This window comes from Lepus europaeus, chromosome 5 (assembly GCF_033115175.1).
Source record: "Lepus europaeus isolate LE1 chromosome 5, mLepTim1.pri, whole genome shotgun sequence".
Lineage (NCBI taxonomy): Eukaryota > Metazoa > Chordata > Mammalia > Lagomorpha > Leporidae > Lepus > Lepus europaeus.
In genome coordinates, this window is record NC_084831.1 from 137777648 (window position 1) to 137794998 (window position 17351).

General features: G+C 37.1%; 1 protein-coding gene across 6 annotated transcripts in view; it reads left to right on the forward strand.

Annotated features, from left to right (window-relative positions):
* DNM3 (dynamin 3) overlaps positions 1-17351 on the forward strand; it is a 707825-nt gene that overhangs the window by 280938 nt on the left and 409536 nt on the right. For all 6 annotated transcript variants that reach the window (XM_062192784.1, XM_062192786.1, XM_062192785.1 and 3 more), the window contains exon 10: positions 841-979. In XM_062192784.1, coding sequence (XP_062048768.1) covers positions 841-979 — 139 coding nt within the window. The remainder of the gene's footprint in view (positions 1-840; positions 980-17351) is intronic.

Below are 17351 nucleotides of genomic sequence, written 5' to 3' on the forward strand. Positions count from 1 at the left end.
CCCTTTGGAACCTCAGGTTGGGAACCCTCAAACTTTCTGTAATGTAGCTCTCTTGGAAGAAATAGTTTGCATATTCTAGAGACTCTGATATTTCAGTGTACAAAAAATGAGGCTCACTTGCTGTTCCATAAAAGACAAAGGAGGATAGCTTTTAGAATTCTTTAGAAATAGGAATTTAAGCTTAGGACATTATTTCTATTTTAACACAGTAGTTTATAGGAGATTGGCTCCAGAACCCCACCTTGGATACCAAAATCTTTTTATACTCAAGTTTATTATATAAAAAAAGTATTTTCATATAACCACACACATTTTTCTGTATATATTTGAGAGTTATTCATAAAATTCATGGAAAATGTAAAAGTTAAGCAAGGATTTCAATTTTTTTTGCACCAAAACAAACATCTTTTAATCCTGTTTTCCATGAACCTTTTGAAATACCCTTTATTTTAAACTATCTTTAGATTATTTGCAATTCCCAATACATTGTAAGGGCTATATGTAAAAGATTGCTATATTGTATTGTTTAGAAAATAATGCTTAAAATAATGCCTATGCATATTCGGTACAGATACTTTTTTTCAGATATTTTTGATCTGACATTGGTTGAATCCATTAATATGTAACCTACTGTTACAGTGAAGTGAGACAAATTTTAGTTAAATATAAGTTAACAATCACATTATATGCCATGAGAACACTTTAGGCACTGTTTTTATATAATATTAACATTCTATAGGTGGGAACTTATGGCTTAGTAGTATTAAAAATATTTTTCAAAGATTATTGGATATACTCAATTTTTAAAACCTAAAATTATACTTTGTTTCTTTCATTCAGGACAGGGTTGTTTACTCCAGACATGGCATTTGAAGCAATAGTCAAGAAACAGATTGTAAAACTGAAAGGGCCTTCCTTGAAGAGTGTAGATCTAGTAATGCAAGAATTAATCAACACTGTCAAGAAGTGCACCAAAAAAGTAAGTGAATATTTAAATTTCCAGCAAGTTACTGTTTGACCTTCCTACCTTTCCTATCCCATTACATGAATCTCTTTCCCTGATTCTCCACTCTGTTATAGATGTTTTGTTTGTAGAAAGAACTGAGTAGGAATTGCTTTCATGATGGGCATGCAATTGTCTCGTATCATTTCATTCCAAATAATGTTGGTTAGATCAGAAAGAGTGTATTTAAACCAGCTAATTATTTTCTTTGTTGTCTCAAACAGATAAACATCACTTTAGAACAATTAGATGAATACCCTAAGCTAATTTTTCTTATGGTTCATGGATGGACATGATCATTAGGGGAAGGGAATCATTGGCATTGTATGTAGTAATATAAAAATTCTTCTAATTTATGAATGAAATCCACTTGGTTCTGGGTGTTCTGAGAAAAGCCAGCATAGAATAATGGTTAAGAGCCTAGCCTCTGACAACCAATTAATTAGATATAAATCTATCTATGATACTTTCTTTGTAACCTCAAACACCATACTTAATCCCTTAGTCTTGTTAATTTATCTTTGAAGCTAAAATTAAGATGATACTACCACTTTAATGAGAATTAAGCATGGAAGTGCCTGGAACTTTTGAGGCAATCAACACACAGTGCTCAGTAAATAATGACTAATCTATAAATGGCCAATTTAGCAGTACCCAGTATTCTCCATACTGAATATCTTTTGATTCTATGCTATGGATTTGTGGAAGAGAAACTTCCCAGTTTAGGAGCCTCCTTATTGAGAAATCTAGAATGTGGGATGAATTTACTTATATGGGAGAACATAAGAAGAGAATTAGTGGTTGTGTTAGGGCACTGTAGATGTAGCCTGCCCAGCCTTGTGAGCACTTCTTGAAAGTATAGACCTGTTTTGGCAGTTTCGTTACCCTTACCTTTATATATGGCAAGAGAGGGGAACATCTGGCTCATCAGTTGTATAAGGCTTGTGGAATCCTTTGGTCTGGCCCTGTCAAGGCAACCACAGGCAGGACTTGAAATTCATTAAGTTTATAGTAGGTTAATCTTTCAGCTGATAACTTTGTATGGCCTGCAAATAATGTTACAAATAACCAAATTGTCCTTGGCAGAAGTAAGATTCCCCACCCTTGATTATATAGTAACTAGCAGTAATCTCTCTGAAAAAGTAGTGAGAGGAAAGAGAAAGAGAGAATGAGAGAATGCAAAACAAAACAAAAAAGCAAAAAACCCAGATATTGTCCCTAGCAGAAAAGTTCAGTGAAGAAATGTGCATTGTGAAAGAGACAAGCAGGCTAAATTCTAAACTGTGAATGCTAAAAGAAAAAGAGTAAAGGAATAAATGGAATGAGCTTGGGACCCATAAGCAACTCTTCAGACCTCTCTTCTTGAGCACTTACTGCTCTTCCACCTCGTTCCCTGACTCTCCTCTCCCAAATAAGAAAAGCCATAGGAGTCAAGGGACTGAGAACAAAGGAAAAGAATGCATACAGGGGAAGAGAACAGCTATACATCAGCTCTCCTTTTGGAAACTTTAAGTCAGTTAATAATAGTCCATATCCCTGATGTCCTTGCCTACTTTTCAAATCGCAACTTATCTTGTCTCCTGTAAATTTAAAGCTCGCTTACTTGATCTCTTAGTTGGCAAACAGAATTAATTGATACTGTAATCCCTACTAACCATATGGATTTCCACCCTCAGCACATAGATGTGCTCAGCCAGAAGGTTTCTCTTTAGGTTGTCCATATATTCTTGCCCCCACCAACTGATCTGTGCTCTTTCCAAGAGTCAAGTATGTTGTGTTTGTCCTCAAACCTACTTAGCCAGCTGTAATTCTTATTTTAATTATATAGAAAAAGAGTAAATATACTGATAAATATAAAAAGCATGTTGAGGTTTTTTTCCTATGAAAACCAAGCTGAATGCTTTCTTAAAAGACTTGAGAAGTGTTATCTATGGAATCTTTGCTTTTGGGTAGGTGTTAAGCAGACTAGGGGGGAGGGGTGTCATGGGGGAATAGAGTTATACAAATCTAGGTAGGTTCTGCATTCAGAGTATTTCACAAGTGACTACAGGTTCTCCCTCCACTTTAAAGAAAGCAAAACTGAAAATTGTAGAAGAAGGATGTGGTTTATGTAAGACAGAAGATGCATAACTCCAATCAGCAAATCCATATGCAGAGAATAGGCTTTGGCCTCACATCAAAAGATTGGCACATGTGTGTACATTTATGTTTTAAGTTATATAAAGTGTTTATGGTATGTATGAATCTTTTTTTTATCATTTCCCATTTTATCCATCTTACTGGAAAATCAACAGTCAGTACTGATGGCATGGGATGAGACAGCTTGTTCCCAGATCCTTTTTGGCTTCTATTCTTGCTCTCTACCCTTTGAACCTCCTTCCCATTTTGCTCTCCAGATCAATCTCCTGTATATTTTTTCCTGCTTTCTCTAAGCATTCTATAGTTTTCTTAAGTAAAACAAAACCTAACTTTTCTACAAGATTGTTCTGTACCCTGCAGCTCAGTGAAGAATGTATTTAACAGCCCCAACCTGAAAAATATAAGGGCCTGGATGGGCATGGCATTTGATTACTTCTGCTTTTATGGCTTCCAAAAATGATTCATTTACCTTCCTGTAAGAGATCTTCCATCAAGGCCCAGGTTATAACAGCTTTGTCACCTCCTTCCCCTAGATTCACAGTTACCATTAAGTCTCTGTATCTCTATCACATCATCAGGATCTTTAGAACATGGCTTACAATTTTCCTCTTCATCCCAAATTCACCTTCAACTTTGCAATTAAGTGCTCATGTAGAGATTGTGTCTAACACCCAGTAGTCACTGTTTAAGATCTTTGGCTCCAGTGGCTCTCCATTCAGTCTATATCTATACTTGTGATTGTCAATAAACTGTAAACTCTGAATCTGGAATTTACAAAATGCTCATCTTAAATTTTTAAACCAATAAGAGGAGTTAATAGAAGAATTCAGAGGCACTTTGAAATTTATTGTATGCTTTGCACCTTATAGATCTAGCTTGGAAGACACAGTTGTGACTCACTGCTGAAGTATGATCCTCTTTAGCCTTAGAACCCACAATCATGAAGAGTTGGATGAGTGGAACACCTTTACCCCAATTTATTATTTTAATTATGCTTGGATTAAGTTTGCCTCCTGTTAAAACTCCATGACTGGGAAAATTGATCATTATTTACCTTCCCCCAGGTTCCTGAAGAGCTTGGAGATAATTCTTACATTTATGCAGATTGGTACCACAATAAATAACAGTCTTCTGCCTTGGTCTACTCTTATGTGCTGCCCAGCATTCTATGATGTATTATTGATTAATGACTTCCTGTGCTTTCTACAATAGTGATGTTGAAGTTTTAACACTGTTTTCAAGCCACTGCACTATTTGTTGTTGTCCTTTCAGTGATGATGTCACAGAGAAAGTAGGTGGTCATAAATGTGAATATTAACTCATTGTCTTCCAGCCCCCAAACTTCCCAGCCTTCCTCAATCCTTATCTCTGTCTCTGTTGGAATAGCATCTGTGACCAACATGGGTTCCTACTGGTACCTTCACCTCCTTAAGGAACTTAGTCTTTTGATTCTTCTGTTTCCTAAATTATCACCTTCTCCATCACATTTTAAAAAATCAGCATATAATATATTTATGTGTCTCCTGACTTAAGAAGAAACGATGATAAAACCCTATTATCCCATTTCTTCTCTCTTTGTGGGCAAACTTCTTAGGCAAAAAGTAGTTTATGCTTACTATTTTTATTATCCTATCTCCAGTTAATTCTTCAACTGAAATCTGGCTTCTGTACCCTCACTCTATGGAACTAAAACAGCAAAGGTCAGAGTCTGATTATCCATTTAGTAGGAACTCTTATTCTTGACACTGTGTTTGACTCTCTTTGAAGCTAATACTCCTCCCTCCCTCCATCACTGGTTTTCTTTCACCTTTCTCTTGATTCCTCCCCTACCTCACTTGACAGTATGTCCACGCTTGCTTTCCTCTTAAACATGAGTCCTCAGAGAGCTTGTTCCTGATTTTCTTTTCTTCTTACTATTATATTTTCTCCCTGGCAGAACACATCTCCCCTCATTCAACTACCACTTAAAATATCAGTGAAACTCAACTAAATTCAAGAGAGCACAGAGAAATGACCCAATATTCTAACATATTTTGATAGAGAGATGGAAGCAGTTAAATAAAGTGAAGCAGAAATCCTTCAATTGAAAAGCATGGTAATTGTTTAAAAATGTAATAGAAGGCACCAGTAGCAGAACAGATCAAACAGAAGAAAGAATCAGTGAATTAGAAGACTGGCTATTTGAAAATAAACAGTTAGAGGAGGAAAAGAAAAATGAATCCAAAAGAAGAAAGGTAATGTAAAACATGGGATAGCTTGAAAAGATCAAATATTTGAGTTATTGAGGTTACAGAGGAATTTGAGAATGCCAGAGATGTAGAAAGCATGTTACTCAAAGAGATAATGATGGAAAAACCTCCCAAACTTCCCCTAAAAAAGATACAACTATCCAGGTACAAGATGGTCAAAGGTTGCCAATCATATTCAGCCCAATCAAATCTACCCCAAGATGTATTATAGGAAACCTCTCCAAGGTTAAGATAAGGAGAACATTCTGAATTATCAAAGCTGCAAGACACACAAGCAAATAACACATGAAAGATTCTCAGTTCATCTGAGTGCGGACTTCTCAGCTGGAAGGTTACAGGCCAGGAGGAGTGGAATGAAACTTCTGCAGTACTGAAGGGGGGGTGGCAAAAAACCTCCCTGCCAAAAATAATGTATCCAGGAAAGCAGTCTTTCAGATATAAGGGAGAGAGAAAGATACTCCCAGAAGAAGAAAAGCTGAAATAGTTTATCACCATCAGACCTGTGTTAAAAGAAATGCTAAAGGAAGTTCTTCAAACTGAAAGAAATAAAGAAATAGACACTAACAAGTAAGAAGCAAATATCAGAATATAGAAAACTCCCCAATAAGAGTAACTATAAAATTTCAGAATGTTTTGATATTATAAATATGACACATAAACCATTTATATGTTCACTGTGAAAGCTAAAAACAAAACTATAATCACCATGTTAGTCTTCAGAGATAGGCAATATTGAAAAATATCAAAGGTAACAACAAAAATATAAAATGCGGGAAAAATTGGAGCACAAATGCTTTAATAGGATTTCTTATCTCTTTGTTTTTTGGTTCTCTTGCTATCTTTATAATCAACATTGAGTTGTTATCACTTCAAATATAGCTTTTTATAGTTCAAGGAAGCTTTTTGTAAGCCTCATGGTAACCACCAAGCAAGAACCTAGAGCACTTACCAAAAATAATAGGCAAGGAAAATCACTTATCCACAAATTAAGCTTGTGAGAGAGAGAGAAGTAAAGAAACTACAATGAAATTACAAATCAAGTATCAAGATGGCAAGCTCTCTAATAATTTGATGGTGTCTGGTCGTAGATTTAAGTTTTTGATCCATGTTGAGTGAATTTTTGTGTAAGGTGAAAGGTAGGGATCTTGCTTCATGATTCTGCACGTGGAAATCCAGTTTTCCCGGCACCATTTATTGAATAGACTGTCCTTACTCCAGGGATTGGTTTTGGATCCTTGATCAAATATCAGTTGGCTGTAGATGTTTGGGTTGATTTCTGGTATTTCTATTCTGTTCCACTGGTCTGTCCACCTGTTTCTGTACCAGTACCATGCTGTTTTGATAACTACTGCCATGTAGTATGTCCTGAAATCTGGTATTGTGATGCCTCCGGCTTTGTTTTTGTTGTTCAAGATTGCTTTAGCTATTCGAGGTCTCCTGTGTCTCCATATGAATTTCAGCATCATTTTTTCCAGATCTGAGAAGAATGCCTTTGGTATTTTGATTGGTATTGCATTGAATCTGTAAATTGCTTTTGGGAGAATGGACATTGTGATGATGTTGATTCTTCCAATCCATGAGCATGGAAGATTTCTCCATTTTTTGGTATCCTCTTCTATTTCTTTCTTTAAGGTTTTGTAATTCTCATTGTAGAGATCTTAATGTCCTTGGTTAAGTTTATTCCAAGGTATTTGATTGTTTTTGTAGCTATTGAGAATGGGATTGAACTTAGAAGTTCTTCCTCAGCCACGGCGTTGTCTGTGTATACAAAGGCTGTTGATTTTTGTGCATTGATTTTATATCCTGCTACTTTGCCAAACTCTTCTATGAGTTCCAATAGTCTCTTAGTAGAGTTCTCTGGATCCCCTAAATAAAGAATCATATCGTCTGCAAAGAGGGATAGTTTGACTTCTTCCTTCCCAATTTGTATCACTTTAATTTCTTTTTCTTGTCTAATAGCTCTGTCTAAGACTTCCAGAACTATATTGAATAGCAGTGGTGAGAGTGGGCATCCCTGTCTGGTACCAGATCTCAGTCGAAATGCTTCCAGCTTTTCCCCGTTCAATAGGATACTGGCCGTAGGTTTTTCATAAATTGCTTTGATTGTATTGAGGAATGTTTCTTTTATACACAGTTTGCTTAGAGTTTTCATCATGAAAGGGTGTTGTATTTTATCAAATCCTTTCTCTGCGTCTATTGAGAGAATCATATGATTTTTCTTCTGCAGTCTGTTAATGTGATGTATCACGTTGATTGTTTTGCAAATGTTGAACCATCCCTGCATACCAGGGATAAATCCCACTTGGTCTGGGTGGATAATTTTTCTAATGTGATGTTGTATTCTATTGGCCAGAATTTTATTGAGGATTTTTGCATCTGTGTTCATCAGGGATATTGGTCTGTAATTCTCTTTCAATGCTGCATCTTTTTCTGGCTTAGGAATTAAGGTGATGCTGGCTTCTTAGAAAGAATTTGGGAGGATTCCCTCTTTTTCGGTTGCCCTGAATAGTTTGAGGAGAATTGGGGTTAATTCTTCTCTAAATGTCTGGTAGAATTCAGCAGTGAATCCATCTGGTCCTGGGATTTTCTTTGTTGGGAGGGCCTTTATAACTGTTTCAATTTCTGTCTCTGTTATGGGTCTGTTTAGGTTTTCTATGCCTTCCTGGTTCAATTTAGGTAGGTTGTATGTGTCCAGGAATCTATCCATTTCTGATAGATTTCCCTGTTGGTTGGCATACAAGTCCTTGTAGTAATTTCTGATGATTCTTTTTATTTCTGTGGTGTCTGTTGTTACGTTTCCTTTTTCTTCTCTGATTGTATTGATTTGAGTATTTTCTCTTCTTTTTTTAGTTAGTTGGGCCAATGGGGTGGCAATTTTGCTTATTTTTTCAAAAAACCAGCTCCTCGTTTGGCTGATTTTTTGTAATTTTTTTTGGATTCAATCCTGTTGATTTCTTTTTTGATTTTAAAACTAGTCAAATTAAAATTTTGTTCCAAGTAAAATGATCCTAATTAAAATGAACATAAGCCATAGATAAGGTAACTATGTAATTTATTGACCAATGAAGGATATTTTTGAAATTAAAAGGGAGTGCTATTAATTTTTTTACTGGAATAATAAGAGAAATCCAAGACGATCCCAGGCAATATAAAAATGTATAGTTAGTCCAATTCTATGGTAACTATATGTATATTTTTATATATTATGAAATTTAGTTACATACACATAATATATAGCTTAAAATACTATTCTCATTTACAACTCCTCATATTGAATGACTTATGTGTGAAATCTTTAAATGTTTCTTTCGTAAGCCACATAAATAAATGCCAGTGAAAAACATATGGAGTTTATGTGTGTTCAGATCACAAAGCACAAAGCTAGACTTCTAGCCTGGAGGAGTGCATTGCTTCTCAGATATTTTTTCACTGTTGTCTCTGGGGCACTGAAGGACAGGCCAGGAACATTAGAGCTTTATAAGCTATTTGGCTTCACTCCAGGGACATTCAACTTTGGAATTTTTCTGGTGGGCATCAGTTTTCAGCTGCTTCTCCTTACCTCTTCTTCTCCAGTGCATCATCACAGGGTCCTGAAGTTCTTTTCAGGAAGCACAGAGTGGAACATCTTGTTTTTTAAACCACAGTTTAGCAATGGTGCCATTTATTGGCCTCTTGAGAAACCACATTCTTGGATCACCATCATACCAATTAATTGATTTTTTTTTCCTACTTAGGAAAGAAAAATGTTTTGCAAGGAGAATAAAAGATACCTTGGTTGACTGTTAGAAGTACAGGAAAAATGTTCAATGAAAAAAATACTATTGGAAAAAATGCTAAGTTTTGTGGCATGTTAGATAGTAAATACCTGGCCCTGAATATACATAACGGAACAAGTGAGTCCAAAGTTCTTACCTTGGCTTGCAAGGCCCTGTTTGATCTTGTCCCCCTTTTAATCTCGAAACTCATCTCCTTCTTCTCCTCCCCACAGCCTATTCCTACATGGGTTTGCTTGTTTCTTCAGCAGGTCAAAAAGACGTGCTGACAGAGCCTTTGTGCTTCCTAGTCACAGTGTTGGAAATCTGTGCTTCAAGATGACCTGCGTAAATCATGCTCTTGCTTCCTTCAGGACTCTGCTCAAATACCAGCTAGACAGTCTTTCTCTGACTCTTGTATTTATCACTGCACAGCCGTCCTCCTCAACACACACACAGACACACACCTACACAGCACTCTTCATCTACTTAACAAATTTTATTGTTTGCAGCACACATGAATTATTCTACATATGTCGCTTTTTTATAGTTGAATATGAAGGGAATTTGAGAACATAAGTTCTATGGGAGTAGGAACTTGGCATGTTAAGCTCATTACTCCATCTGCAATGCCTACAACAGCTACATTTTCAATAATAATTATTGAATCAATAATCAAAAGAATAAGTGAATCATGTCTCATTGACTTGGCAGGTGATGGTTAGTTTGGCCTCTGTATGATGAAGAAGAATGTCTATAAAGCATCATGCTCAAAGAGAACCTTCTTTTAGATCCGGATAGATGTGCTGTGGTTTTTACATTGTATGAAAAGATCTGGCTTTTCACCTCTACTAATGGCTGGCTGTCCAGTGAAACAAACTCTGTGTTGTGATTTGAGTCACACAATAGGCTTTGATACCCAGCCGTCAGTTTCTGCCTGGTTATTAAGCTTTGATCCTTTAATTGTGTAGTACAAGGAATTTCAGGCCTAAGACTTACCTTTAAAGGGATAGAACTTTCACCTTTGAACATTAAAATTTTTTAAGGATTTGTGATCTTTACAATTAATTCTTAATTTATAATTTACCATGGCTCTGCTTTTCCTCCTACCTTCTGTTTTCACTTTTCTTCTTGAATTTTAACCTCTTATAATGTGTCTACCAGAGATAAACTTGGGAAGAAAGTAGAGACAAAAACCTTACTATGACTTTCTGGTGTTGTTTTGACATAGTGTAAACCCACCCTGACCTCCTGTTCGTGTTTTCTGAGTTACTTAAGTAAGAGAGTATTCCTTTTCTGACTTCCTTTCAGTTTTATTTCACCCAAGCTTGGACTCTTTTTGTCTAAACATTCTCTTCATTTCTCTCTTTTGAAGTTTTTCCATCATATTCCTCATTTCTTCTACCATTTCTAGAAAACACTTGAAGTTTAGAGATTTGGGATTTGCCCATTGGAGAAGGGAGGCCAGTACTATTTTTTTCTCTCTGACCATTTTACCCAGGTCCACCTACTTGGGATCTGGTTCCTTTTCCTTTTCTTCCAACTTCATGTAGGTCCTACTAGATTTCCCATGTGCCACTCCTAAAGTATAGGGAATACTTCTAAAATACAGAATGTTCCCATTTGCCCCTATACAGTTTATAATCAACCATTTCTTGATTTCTTTATACTAGAATTGCTTCTCATCTCTGAGCACTTTTGCAAATGTGAATGCATCCATTTTTTCCTTTTTTAATAGCAAATGTGTTGTGCCCAGATGAGTATTTTCTTGTCTCCAGGGTAAATCCATACAAAAATGCTATTAAAAAATAAAAGATTACCGAGAATTTAGTGGGGTGGTAGTTAATTCACAGAAAATTGAATAAAATTTTATGCTTTTATAAGCAGTAAAATTGTTATTGTTATTCAGTTTGTAGTAAGTGGCCAACATGTGACGGTTTATAGCTTTTTGATAAAAATAGAGCCCACATCTTTAGGTCAGCCGAACAATTAAGTCATGCCTTGTGCATAGAAGAAATTTCATTCTGGTTTCAGTTTATTTTTTCAGTGATATTTGGTATGGGACTATTGAACAGATGGTTAACTAATAACCAGATCTTTGCTTGAGGCATTGAGCTGGTTACTCTTGAAGCTATAGAAGTCTTGCCTGAGCTCATGACTGTTCCAAGAGAAACCTTATAGCATGACTCTTATGCACTGTTTAATTAATGATTAATAAATTTTAGGAGAGCGCAATTTTTGTTTTGTTGGATAGAAATGTCTTTTAAGTGATTATTTTCCCTCTGGGGTAAAATATGGTCCATGCTTAAATTACATTCCTATACTGAGGTCCTACCAAAATGATTAAATAATAGCCTCAGTAACACTTAAAATATTGGACTTTATTGAATCATGTTTTTGCGTTATTTTTGACTTTTTTTTTTTTTGACAGGCAGAGTGGATAGTGAGAGAGAGAGAGAGACAGAGAGAAAGGTCTTCCTTTGCCGTTGGTTCACCCTCCAATGGCTGCTGCGGCCAGCGCGCTGTGGCCGGCGCACCACGCTGATCCGAAGGCAGGAGCCAGATACTTATCCTGGTCTCCCATGGGGTGCAGGGCCCAAGCACTTGGGCCATCCTCCACTGTACTCCTGGGCCACAGCAGAGAGCTGGCCTGGAAGAGGGGCAACCGGGACAGGATCGGTGCCCCGACCGGGACTAGAACCCAGTGTGCCGGCGCCGCAAGGTGGAGGATTAGCCAGTTGAGCCACGGTGCCGGCCTATTTTTGACTTTTAAAGCTGCTTTCACTCAGAACATGTGTAACTACAGTCTTCTCTGAAAATTGAATATTTGAGGTTTTGATTTCTAACTCATCATTAAGATATTTCAGAAAGTTCATGGAAATGTGTATTATGAAACAGCTATGTATTAGATTTCAATTTTTTCCACCAAAACAATCCTATCATTTAATTTAATTTTTCCAAGACTTTTTGAAATACTTTAATGTATTGTTTTCTGCTACATCACCTTTAGTATTGAAGAATAGTATATGTAATCTTAGCAATAAGCTACTTAAAGTAATTTGCCATTTAAAGTGTCTAGCTTTGACTGGAATTTTTGCTAATGTTATGTGAGATTCAAATACTCATAGACATTCTCATAGCAGATTTAGCCACTTATTTTTTTTGTATTTTTCCTCCTTTTTTTTAAGGTTTATTTATTTATTTATTTATTTATTTATTTATTTTACAGGCAGAGTGGACAGTGAGAGAGAGAGACAGAGAGAAAGGTCATCCTTTTGCCATTGGTTCACCCTGCAATTGCCGCTGCGGCCGGCGCACCACGCTGATCCGAAGGCAGGAGCCAGGTGCTTATCCTGGTCTCCTATGGGGTGCAGGGCTCAAGCACTTGGGCCATCCTCCACTGTACTCCTGGGCCATAGCAGAGAGCTGACCTGGAAGAGGGGCAACCGGGACAGAATCCAGCGCCCCGACCGGGACTAGAACCTGGTGTGTCGGCGCCGCAGGTGGAGGATTAACCTATTGAGCCGCGGCGCCGGCTTAAAGATTTATTTTTATTATTTATTTGAAAGTCAGAATAACACAGAGAGAAAATTAGAGGCAGAGAGAGAGAGAGGTCCTTCCATCCGCTGGTTCAATCCTCAATTGGCCGCAACGGTTGGAGCTGTGCCAATCCAAAGCCAGGAGCCAGGAGATTCCTCCAGGTCTCCCACGTGGGTGCAGGAGCCCAAGGACTGGGCCATCTTCCACTGCTTTCCCAAACCATAACAGAGAGCTGGATTGGAAGTGGAGCAGCCAGTACTCGAACTGGCGCCCATATGGGATGGTGGTACTGCAGGCAGCAGCTTCACCTGCTATCCACAGCGCCAGCCCCTTTTCCTTCTTTTTTGAAAAATTTTTTTTCTCACATGACTGTTTGTAGAGCCAACGTGCCACTCAAAACTATACTGTTTTTAATATCAAGTTCTATGACATAATCTGACCATTGAGTTGGCAAATAAAAGTTTCCCAGTAAACAGCTGATGTAATATAAATTTAAGAATATAAAATTATTATAAACAATATTGAATCCTAAATTCTTTGATTCTACATAAATCAATTTATAGAATATTTTAAAAGTAATCAATAGAGAATAAAAGCCTAGTGTTTTCCAGGTCAACATTCTTTTTTTTCTTTTCTTTTTTTAAAATTTATTTATTTATTTTAACTTTTATTTAATGAATATAAATTTCCAATGTACAGCTTATGGATTACAATGGCTCCCCCCTCCCATAACTTCCCTCCCACCCGCAACCCTCCCCTCTCCCGCTCCCTCTCCCCTTCCATTTGCATCAAGATTCATTTTCAATTCTCTTTATATACAGAAGATCAATTTAGTATAAAGATTTCAACAGTTTGCACCCACATAGAAACACGAAGTGAAACATACTGTTTGAGTACTAGTTATAGCATTAAATCACAATGGACAGCACATTAAGGACAGAGATCCCACATGAGGAGCAAGTGCACAGTGACTCCTGTTGTTGACCCAACAAATTGACACTCTAGTTTATGGCTCCAGTAACCACCCCAGGCTCTCTTCATGAGCTGCCAAGGCTATGGAAGCCTTCCAAGTTCACTGACTCTGATCATATTTAGACAAGGTCATAAAAGACAGGGTGAGGATAGTAACCAATGATCCTAAGAGTGGCATTAATCAGGTCTGAACCATTATACAGCATTAAGTGGGGAAGAGGACCATCAGTACACACAGGTTGGGAGTAGAGCCATTGGTGGTAGAGTAGAGGTTATGATTACGAAGGAATGAGGCCCAAGTGCGCTAGACAGGGTCTAGAACAAAGGACAGAGTCATTATTAGAGGAGCTAAGAAAGGTGCTGTCTAAGCTACAATTAAGTTTCTTGATTGAGAGTCAAATAGAACCTGACAGAAGGGGCTTGATAATAATCTGTTGGGCTTTAGGCCTTGTGAGTTAAGAGGCCCAGACCTATCTATATCTTCACATGGGGTACATCCTAAGGAAGGTGTGAACCTCCTAGGGGAAGGCACTCTGTTGACTTTCATTACTTAGCTGGCCTGGGAGGAGAGCTGGCCAGGTAAAGGCAGGGGGCATCTCTAACAAGAAATTTACAGTTCTGCCTGCAATGTTGCTGACCCTACTTGGCCGTCCCCTCAGCTGCAGTGGTCACTTTGGAAGCTGGGCTGAGTGAAGGGCTTTTCAGCTTAGAGCCAATAAGATCTGTGGCTCTGACCTGGGCATCCTTCGACTCCAGGGCAGGTTCATTTCCAGTGATCCAACTCTTGGCAGAGCTGCCAGGGCTCTTCACAAGCTGACTTCTACTGAAGCCCAGGCTTACCACATTGAAAGCCACTGCAGTAGACTGGCCTGTTGGGTCTCCTTGAGGGCAGATCACTGTACAGATGAGCCATTAATAGGCCTGCCACCCATTGCTTCTGATGCCGAGCTTTCTTTTCCTCCTGGTTTGTGTTAAAGCAGACCAGAGGATGCAAGTCAAGGGAGTGCCCGTGTCCCATCTCTAATCTTCGGTGGCCTGAACTACAAGTCTATAGTCACAGGCATGTTCTGTAGCAGTTTTTCTAAGGTAGACAATGCCCATGAGGAAAATTATATTCTCACTTAAAAACTTTCTTTCCCTTTGGTCTGAAAGGGAGGTTTTTTCTACTTACTGTTTACTTTGCTGATGGCGAAGTAAATCTAGCTATGAGATTATTATTTAAGCTCTTATTTTGGCTATGCTATTACAGAAAAATGTTAGCCATCTCTTTTATAGGTCTAAAGATTAAATTATGCATCCTACAGATTCCTTCATAATAGAATTAGTTTCCTACCTTGAAGAGAATAGAGAAATGAAAGAACAAGTTGGGCTTAGAATAGAGAAATGAGGGGGCAAGTCCTAGATCACTTGCTGACAATAGCAATATTACATGAATACTTAGCAAACAGTTTCAACCATTAGATAACAACTTAAGAAAACATTTACCAGAAGGTCCACTGCCTTCTATAAATTTTTAAGAATCATGTATTTGGAAACACCTCTTAAATATCTAGCATGGTATAGTTTGTTTAACCAGTAAACTTAAGCACAACTATATAAAATGTTTTTAGTTTCTTTCTACCAACAAGTATAAAACATATGATACAGAGATTCAGGTCACATGAATTAAAATGTATCTTTGATTGATTTTAGCAGCTTAAATTTATGGACAATCTTATCTATAAGCCAATTAAAATAAAATTCTTAATAAAATTTTCCCATGTGGACATACAATATGTACACACATATAGCATAACATAATAGACCAATATAGCAATTTTAATAATAGCCTTTAAAATCTTTAACTCTTTTTGTAGATTGCCAATTGATTTGAATTGCTTTTTGTTTCTAGTAACCTCAGTTAACCATACTTTCTCTCAGTTGGTACTGTTAATACATTATTAGCTTCATCTGTTTACAGAGCCATCCCAAAGTACTGAATACAATAGAAGTGGCTGGAAAAAGTCCATAGGAACCTATAGGAGGACAGCTAAACACAGAACCAACAACACTTTAGTTTTATGAGCAGCAAATCATATATAGCTGTGGATGACAAAAGACTTTAAGTTGCCATGTTTAAAATGATAAACTCATCAACCAACAAGAGGTACTTGCTTACTTCACAGCATTTTTGAAAGCACCTATAGTATTTTACAAGTATTTAACCCTTTAGGCCTCTGGGGCTTTCTCATAAAGATAACTATCATGTCTACTAACACAAGATCATTAGACTTTTTAATACTCAAACATTTGTATTAATAGCATTTTCCATTATAGAAACTTAAAATTTACTACCATGTCACATCTTGACAGTACTTCTTATATAATCCAAATAGCCTGATTAGTTGGTGTCTCTATAAGATGAGAGACATAGGTCCTTCAATTTTTTCAGTTGGACCCAAACTGGAAAAACCAAAGTCCAAGATTTACTGGAAATTTTAGAGTCCAGATTGTTTGAAACTTTGATTTTTTGAATGCCTGTCAAGAATGCCAAGAAGGCTCAAAATCCAAAATATCTGGTTGAAATAAGATTCCTTAAAATCATGACATAACATAGACCAAATTTGATCATTGTTACAAGGTGATTATTCCAATCTTTGAAAATAAGCACATATTTAAATAACCCATAGCTCTTAATAAAAATTCAGCTGTTTTTGAACAATTAGAATTTAACAGACATCAAGAGAACATAATAGATTACTTTAACACATTGCTTTAACAGAGCATCAGATTTTAATTCTATGTCAAAGAGAAATTGAGCTTCCTGTGATCTTTTGCTGTGAGGTTTCCTTCCTTTAACTTCTTTCATATTGATGAGCATGTTTCTATGTTTCTGCGTGTAACACATCCTTAAGCATCTTTTGCAGGGCTGGACGAGTGGCGACCAATTCTTTTAATTTCTATTTGCTATGAAAAGTCTTAATTTCACCTTAATTCACAAATGAGAGCTTTGCAGGATATAATATTCTGGGTTGGTAGTTTTTCTCTCTTAGTACCTGGGCTATGTCTCGCCATTCCCTTCTAGCTTGTAGAGTTTCTGATGAGAAGTCTACTGTGAGTCTTATTGGAGATCCTCTGAGAGTAATCTGACGTTTCTCTCTTGCACCTTTTAGGATCTTTTCTTTATGTTTCACTGTGGTGAGTTTGATTACAACATGTCGTGGTGAGGATCTCTTTTGGTCATGTTTATTAGGGGTTCTATGAGCTTCATGTACTAGGATGTCTCTGTCCTTCTATAGACCCGGGAAGTTCTCTGTAAGTATTTCACTAAAAAGGCCTTCTAATCCTTTCTCTCTCTCCATGCCTTCAGTAACTCCTAGAACCCGAATGTTGGGTTTTTTAATAGTATCCTGTAGATTCCCGACAATATTTTTTAGGTTTCTAATTTCCTCTTCTTTTCTTTGGTTTGCATGTTTCCTTTCCTGTGCTCTGTCTTCTAAGTCCAATATTCTCTCTTCTGCTTCACCCCTTCTGTTTTTAAGGCTCTCTAATGTGTTTGTCATTTGATCTATTGAATTCTTCATTTCATTATGATTTCTCTTCACTATCACAGTTTCTTGTTCTTTTTTTTATAATTTTTGACAGGCAGAGTGGACAGTGAGAGAGAGAGAGAGATAGAGAGAAAGGTCTTCCTTTGCCGTTGGTTCACCCTCCAAT